Source organism: Eptatretus burgeri, chromosome 10 (assembly GCF_056783735.1).
Source record: "Eptatretus burgeri isolate ZD-2024b chromosome 10, Ebu_testis_v1, whole genome shotgun sequence".
Lineage (NCBI taxonomy): Eukaryota > Metazoa > Chordata > Myxini > Myxiniformes > Myxinidae > Eptatretus > Eptatretus burgeri.
Window position 1 is genome coordinate 55962008 of NC_140970.1, and position 8551 is coordinate 55970558.

Sequence of the window (8551 nt, forward strand, 5' to 3'; positions counted from 1 at the left end):
AGAGAGGAGACTGAGAGGGCGATTAGACGGAGCTGTGGAGAGGTGGCGGCGGCGAAGGCGGACGAGGGGGTGCTTGCGTCGGTGCCGGGAGCTGCAGAGGGAGAGGCCAGCAACGCGACCGAGGTCGAGGAAGAGACGCTCGTCGCGGGACCCGAGACAGGGTGATATCCTCCCCCCCCCCGAGCATCAACAACCCCCTCCTGTTTCCCCCCGCGCTGAGATAGTGCGACAAAGGGGCCCCTTTCCCACCCCCTACCAGACACTGTCCGCGAGGCCCGCGGAGTTGAGGCGCCACCGCCGCTCTGCGTCTCATCATCAGACGGGTAGGCCCGACACGGTCTCGGCCCCAGGCCCGTCTACCCCCCTCATCCTGGAGGGTGGTTCTTTTCTTTTGCTTTGGGTATACGTGTTGTCGGCGCCGTCTGTGAAGTAAAATTGTATAAGTGTTTCCGTGTGCTCGGTAGTCGGATAGCTCTGCATTGTGTTTCTCTTTTATATTTGCTTTTTGTGTAATATTGTGTTTCTTCTCCTTTTACATGTGCTTTTGGTGTAATTGTATATGTGTGCTTCCCGTTCATCGCGAAATAAATGTGAGTTATGTTGAACTGTTTTCCCGCTTCGCTTCGTCTTTTCTTTCATTGAATCTCCATCTTGCTTCACGTAAAGGGTTGGTCGTGGGCTAAAATGCCCGATAATTAATCGAACCGTCGAGGCCGACGAATAACACCGCTCGGTTATCCCGATAGTACGGAACGGGTCGCTTAAAGTGGCCCGTGTCCGAAGTCGACCTGCGGCGAGGTGCGATCGCCCGGTCTACCCTCCGTGTGGGTACTTAGGTAGGTCGAATTTGGCGAGCAACCCTATCCCACGCGGGGGCCGATTGGCACGATCGTGGTGAGACCGATAGGTCCACCCGTGACTAGTTCCCGGCGTTAGTCCGAGAGGGTCACGACTGGATTGTCCGTCCGGTGGGCGACGTGCCGCGATTCGAGTTACGTGGCCGTCCGCACGCCGGCGGGCGCGAATCCGCAACAATATTAAATAATTGCGTGGAGAAATGGAGATTTTTGCTTCGGTCGACGTTACGATTTTTGATGGTTTGGTACAGAATCATCGTAGATACTTCTGGTTTGCGTCGCTACCTTCTCTAGAGACGGCTTTTATTAGACAAGGTCAGAGGTCAAGTTGACGATTTCGTAAGTACGAGTCTATGACTGCAGATTTCGTAAGTATATTGATGACTTCTGTCCTCTGTTTGTGTGTTTGTTTGTGTGTGTGTTTGTGTGTTTGTTTGTAGGCACGATAACTCGAGAACGGAAGAAGCTACCAATGTCAAATTACACCACGTGATTCAGGAGGGTGATGGCTAGCGCTGATTAGGTTTTGGTCAAAATCGGTCATAGGTCAAGGTCAAGGTCACAGTGAGGTCAAACATTCGATTTTTGATGGTTTGGTACAGAATCATCGGAGAAACTTCTGGTTTGCGTCGCTACATTCTCTAGAGACAGCTTTTATTAGACAAGGTCAGAGGTTAAGTTGACGATTTCGTAAGTACCAGTCGATGACTGCTTGTTTGTTTGTCTGTCTGTGTGCAGGGTATCTCAAAAACTTGCGGACGGATTCGGATGAATCTTGGTGGGCAGTTTGGGTGTGTGACCACGACGCCTTGATTCAATTTTGGTGAAACTGCGAATCCGGATCTGGATCCGAGAGTTATTTAATTTTTAAAGTTATTCTTCACCATTGAGAGATAGGGCTCACAAACTATTATATAGCATGATATTTCAAAAATGTATTGGGGCCCGATATATTTTCGTGGATCAGGCATTATGCGGCAGAGGTATGCACTCCACCGAGTGCCCTTCTCATTTTTTTCTGGGAACGTGGCTGTACCGCTTATGCAGTGCTGCTGTTACCAGTAAGCTGGTGTCTTTTTGCCAACCTCGGAAGGATGACAGGCTGAGTCAACCCACATGGTGTTATTTCAAAGGAATGACAGGTGCTAAAACTCAAGACCCTAAGATCTGAAGCCAGCCACCTGAGCAGTTAAGCCAATACCAGGCTTTCACCGTGTCATCCAACAATTACACCACCGAGTCATGTAACCATTACACCACTAAAGTTCACTTAAAGTTATGTATGTTTTTATGAGATTTCTTTCAGGTGATTTTCTCATGTGTATTGAAAAGGTGTTTTGGTTTTTTTGTTGTTTTATTTTTTTGTGCATGTTTACAAAGTCCAATGGATTTTGCTCTTCGTGTTACCTTCATTATCTCCACCAACTAGCAAGATTTCATTCGAAATCACCTTTTTAGGTCATCTCTCCCGAGATGACCTAATAAAGCCGGACCAAATGTCCGTCTCTACGTCCGTCTGTCCGTACGTCCGTCCGTCAATTTTTCTTTCCGATCTTGATGAAACTTAGAATGTGGGTAGAGGTCGATGAGTATTGCACAAGAATATAACTTTTGTCCGGGTTCAAGGTCAGGGTCAAGGTCACGAGGTCACGTAAGTTATAAAAATCGCCATTTTCAAAACCTATCTAGTCTACCATTCTACAAGATATTCGGCAACTGTTTATTGATTATGATAGTAAAAAATATTATCTTGTATCTAACCGGACAGATTTTTGAATTTCTGTCCTGTTTGGCCGCCACGTAACCTGGAAGATGGTCAAAAACACCTCCCGGTACAAAGAAAACTTTTTACTTCCGATCTTGATGAAATTTGGTATGTGGGTAGAGGTCGATGAGTGATACCCAACGACATATTTTTTCCCGGATTCGAGGTCAGGGTCAAGGTCACGAGGTCACGAAAGTTGTGAAAGCCGCCATTTTCAAAACCTATCTAGTCTGTCATTTTAGGACATATTTGGCAACGGTTCATCGATTATGATAGTAAAAAACATTATTGAGATGACCGTCACCCCCACACGGGGGTAATTTTCTTATGTTTCCTTTCCTTGGAAGGCTGCACTTGCACATTATCACAATGAAGAACTGTTTATTTATACCATATTCCACTTTCCATGTCCCTTTATCTTAATTACCTCCACCCACCGAAGGTGGAAGGAGTTTATGTTTTCACCCGTCGGTCTGTCTGTCTGTTTGTTACTTGCGAAAATTGCAGATTTTTCAACTATATTGCTTGGTCGTGTGTGTTATCTGTCTTTTTCTCGGTTTATTTGTCTGTCTGTTTGTATGTCAATCGCCTACAGGTCACATTTTTAAACCGGTCTTCATGAAACTTCACAAAATGGGGGAGTTCGTCATAAGCAAGAAGCCTCTTGATGGTGATGTCAAAATGTTGAAAGGTCACCCATTGGTTAATTTGTAAAATTAACGGTAGACCAAAGGTCAACAACTTAGGTGCAATTTCTAAAATCCTCAATTTTCATCTGATTCAGTTGAAATTTGAAGAGGATTTGCATATCAGGTCACTGAATTCAAACACCAATTATTTTAAAGGTCAACTTTGGCCAAAAGGTCAACATATGCCAAAGGTCAACAACTAAGGTGCAATTTCTAAAATCCTTAATTTTCATCCCATTGACTTGAAATTTGAACAAGATTTGCATGTCAGGTCACTGAATTCAACCACCAATTATTTTTATTGTCAAATTTGTTTTCGGGATATCGCAAGTATCGTGCAATGCACGACGTCTATCTTGTTTGTTTGTCCTTTTGTTTGTCTGTTTGTTTGTGAACATGATATCTCAAAAAGTTGTGAATGGATTCGGCATAAACTTGGTGGGCAGGTTGGGTATTTAATAAGGAAGAATTGATTCGATTTTGGTGAAGATCCAAACCGGATCTGGTTCCAAGAATTTACAGCGATTCTTCACCATTGAGTGATTGGGCTAAAACGATATATAGCTCGGTATCTCAAAAAGTTATGGACGGATTCTGACTAAACTTGGTGGATGAGTTGGTTAGGTAACAAGAACAAGCCGATTAAATTTTTGTACAGGTCCGAATTCAGATCCGGCCCATCACTTGAATACAAAATGTAAACTAATCAGCCTGGTGGAGGTATGTGCTCTACCGAGTACCCTTCTCCTTATCAATACTTTTATATTGGGCCACCCTATTTGGTGTTTGTATCTGTAATCACTTAGTTCGTGATGCTGTGGTCCAAGTTTCAAATCCTTTAGTTGTTTCTTCCTTGTTGATTATTCCATCATCTACCAATGTCTTTGTAATTAATGTAAAAATGCATTGATATAACCATCCATCCTTATCCTGCATGTGATAGATGTACAAGCTTCTCCATGAGCCTGAGGTGACTGTTAGAAAACTTAAAAAAGACTGCCAAGTTAAATGATTTTGGTTTGCATTTAGGTTTGACAAAATTTAGTATGGTTTCCAAGTACTCCTCACTAAAAGTGGAATGGTTTAATAGTGATTGTCTTCTCTCCTTTATGCCTCAGGCCCTACAGAAGCTTACAGCACAATACATGAAGAAAGAATGGGCATTTGGACAGACAGACAGCAAAACAGACAGCTGGTAAAGTGTGCCTGGAAATGTCGGTCCATGATTTTGCTTTCCGGATGTATTATAAAATCGATATAAATAAATAAACACTTCAAGTTTTTAAGTTGATTTGATCAAAGGATAAAGCTACATGTATTAGAAGTAATGGTTTTCCAGGCAGTTATTTTATTCTTGCTGATAAATGAATGTGCAATGTTGCCCAACTTTGTGTAATTAATTAGCAACATTATTACATTTGTTTGTAATCATATAAGCAGATTATTTGTGCTCATATATTCGATTCTAAGTAGAACTTTCTCCAATCGGTGTTTAACACGTGCAAAATGAATGGAAATTATGGATTTATTTGACAGTTGTGCTTTGCAAGGTTAACATCTTCATCAGGTGTTCAGCATTGGAGACTCTCTCTACTGCTATAGCTCTTGTTTTTTTAGGGCAACGCAGTCAATGTTGTGTTTTTCTTCCAAGCAAAGCCTGGAATACCAGTTTCTCATTACCCTCGCCGAAGGAGAGGGTGTTGCATTTGGGTCCGTTTGTTTGTTTGTCTGTTTGTCCGCACAGAACTTTAGCGTTGAAAACTTTAGCGTACTTTCAGTACGTACAGTAAAAATGGTACGTACTGCTTCCTTGCTTCTCTCTGCAACCGCTTGTCAGATTGAGATGAAATTTTCACCATAAGAGTGACTACTCATGTAGAATGTTTCAATGATAATCATGATGTCATAGGTCATGTGGTTTAGCAGCCATATTGGAAAAACTGAAAAAAATTGGACCTCTGTATCTCTAAAACCGCACCAAGTGAAAAAATGAAACTTTGTACATAGCAAGTACTCCTCATGAGGAATAAATGTTTTTATGACTTCATAGGTGCCTTCGTTATGACGTCATAATTGCATTTGTAGAACGATACATTCAATTAGTATGAAAAATGAGCACCATCTCGAGATAAAATGATCCACAAAAATATAAAAATTGATGACATCATCAGTCACGTGATTCGGCAACCAGATTGTTTAATAAAAAAAAAACCTTCAAAAATCTTCTCTGAAATGGCTGAACAGTTCAAGGCGAAACTTTACACGTATGTCCGCCTATCCATGATTAACAAAGGTTCACACATATGTCATCGGTCACATGGTTTGACAGCCATATTAGATTTACCTGAAAAACTATTAAAAAAAATCTTCTCCAGAATGGTTGGACAGATTGAGGGGAAATTTCAGACAAATGTTCCCCAAGGCATGATTATTTGTGTGTTTCAATTTATTTTCTTATGTTTCCGGCCCATCACTTGAATAAAAAATGTAAACTAATCAGCCTGGTGGCTGATTGGTGGGCAGGTTGGGTATTTGTTGGGTATCTGCCAGCTCCTAAAATTTACAGGTGACCCGTAGTAGACCCAAACAAATACATGTATATATATACACAAGGCAGACCGTCTCCGACATGTGTGGACAAGTTTGTTCAGGAATAATTGATGGGTCACATGGTTTGGCAGCCATATTGGATTAAAGAATATGTTAAATAATGTTTTCTCTGGAACCTCTTCATCAATCAATATGAAACTTCACAATTATGATCTCGTAGTGAAGTGGAATACATGTTTTAAATTTCAACCTGATCGGACACATGGCCTGGCAGCCAGAATTTTTTTTTTATCTGGGTTCTTTTTGATTTTTTTTTTTTTTTTGTAATGAGGCTCACCTAGCTGTGCCTGGATGGGTTTGAGGGCAGAGTAGTAGCAGATAAAATGTGAATCCTATCCAGGTTCCTACTGATGACTTCATCTTTGCTTTTGCTTGTTTGGGTTCCTTCTGATTACTCCAATTCAGGACTGTACCGACTGTATTTGGTTTCCATTTGATTTTAATTGAATTTATTTTAATCCCATTCTGAATTAAATTGAATACTAATAAATAATGTCATGGGTCAGGGTCAAGTGTTCGATCAAAGAGGGATGTCTTGTACCTAATCAGCACTGTCAGCAGTTATAAAGTGGCAGTTGTAATTATGTCTCTTATTAATTACGTAACACACCAGAACACAAACGCCACACAAAATACTCCACACAAAACTACACAAAGACCTCACAAAACAAGTCCTGGCGAGGGTCTGCAATCTCCGATTGCTCTTTTTCTTGTTTTATTATGCAATTGGATTGTTATACCGGACTCGGTGGTGTAATAGTTAGAGCATCTCCTTCGGGTTAGGGAGGTCACCAGTTCGAACCCCGACTGTATCATCCCAAATATTTTTATAATGGTACATAGTGCTTCCTTGCTTGATGCTCAGCATTTAAAGATGGATAGAGCACAGACACAAGAACTATATGTTGGCAATCACAGCACAGGCTTTGACATCCTCCTTTGTTGAAGTTCCTTGGAAGGCAATTCATATTATTAGCTCACCTGGAACAAAAATAGTTCAGGTGTGGTTTACCATCGTGTGATGTCCATCAGTGAATCAGGTTGTATGTAAACACTCGGAACTTCTCTTAAACTACACACACTATTTTGATGAAACTTGACCACAACCTTCATCACCCATGTTGAACTAAAGTTTGTTCAATCTGGAAAAAATTGGGATCTAAGGCCATCTACGGCAGCACACATAATTTCGATGAAACTTGACCACAACCTTCATCATCCGTGAGTTACCAAAGTTTGTCAATGGCGCTAAAAAATCAGGGTCTATGGAGGTTTATGGGAGTCAAAGTAGGTCCAGGTTTGACCCCCCCCCCCCAAATAGGTATTTGCTTTCTTCTCTGAAACTACACACACACAATTTCGATGAAACTTGACCACAACCTTCATCATCCTTGATGGACTAAAATTTGTTGACATTAAAAAAAAAAAGTCGTGTCTGAGTGGATGTAAGGGAGGTCAAAGTAGGTCCAGGTTTGACCCTCACACCCCCCCCCCCCACCTTCCACCCCCCCCAAAAAACTAGGTATTTGCTTTCTTCTCGAAAACTACACACACAATTTTGATGAAACTTGACAACAACCTTCATTACCCAAGATGCTAAAACTAAAAGTCCTATTTTTCACCAAACTTTGTAGAATTTCTTCAAACCAAGGCCTCCTGATGCCTTGCAAATTCTATCAAAACATTGCATATTAAGTCGGTCAATTTAAAGGTCAAAGGTTATTGCAATTCTGGCATCACTACTTCAGACTTCTGAAAAAGTATTCACCCGATTTTAGATGTAACTTTGTTGGAATCATCTCTGCATGTTGCTTTCACAAGTTTGTTTGAACCATCGACTAATTTACATATTTTGTGGGTCATCCACACCTGCCAGTGGTTCCCTGTTTCTACCAGGTGAGCCCAAGGACATTGCCCCTATTTTTTATGAAAGCAATTGTTGTTGCAGGACTATATTTTCTGCTTGGCGCTTCCTTCTTGAAGGGACCGTGTCTGCAGCACAAACAAGGCAGACCGTCTCTGACATGTTTCGATGTCAGATCTCAGATGCAGCTCGGTTTGTACGTGCTGCTAAGGAGCAACAACTAAAGAAGGTGAGACAAGTTTAAACATAGTGGTTTGATTGCACGAGACTCATTTACTGAGTGCTTAGGCAGGGAGGAGAGAAAAGTTTGTGATTTTGAAGGAAGATTGTGAAGTTACCGAGGCCTATGAACCAAAAACCTGGAAAAAGAAAATAAAGTAAGACCCTGCTTAAAGTCACCCCGATTAACATCGTTTCGTTATAGCATCGTTTGAAATGCATTACTGTATACAGTATAAAACCTGTTTTTCACACATGCATCATGAATGCTTTTAAATTGTATCTCTTAAGTTTTACGTACACCACACCACCTGAGTGCAAAAGTATCTGCACTGCAAATCAAATTGCTTGTTATTGATACCTTCAAGTCATATTTTATAATGAATATGTAAAGCAGTGGAGTCCAGCTCTTTGGGCAAGATACACTTTTCAGGAATGTTACTTCTGGGATACTTAACGATTGACTTTTAACAAAAACACTAAAAAAAGGTGCACAAATACATCTCATTAAAGCAAACACATCTCAGTGACACGAACGCATCATGCA

At 41.2% G+C, this 8551-nt stretch overlaps 1 protein-coding gene across 2 annotated transcripts in view; it reads left to right on the forward strand.

Moving 5' to 3' along the window:
- The window catches only part of FCHSD2 (FCH and double SH3 domains 2), a 183968-nt gene that overhangs the window by 38188 nt on the left and 137229 nt on the right, over window positions 1-8551 (forward strand). For both annotated transcript variants that reach the window (XM_085898474.1, XM_085898475.1), the window contains 2 exons: window positions 4430-4506; window positions 7870-8014. In XM_085898474.1, the coding sequence (XP_085754600.1) occupies window positions 4430-4506; window positions 7870-8014 (222 nt within the window). The remainder of the gene's footprint in view (window positions 1-4429; window positions 4507-7869; window positions 8015-8551) is intronic.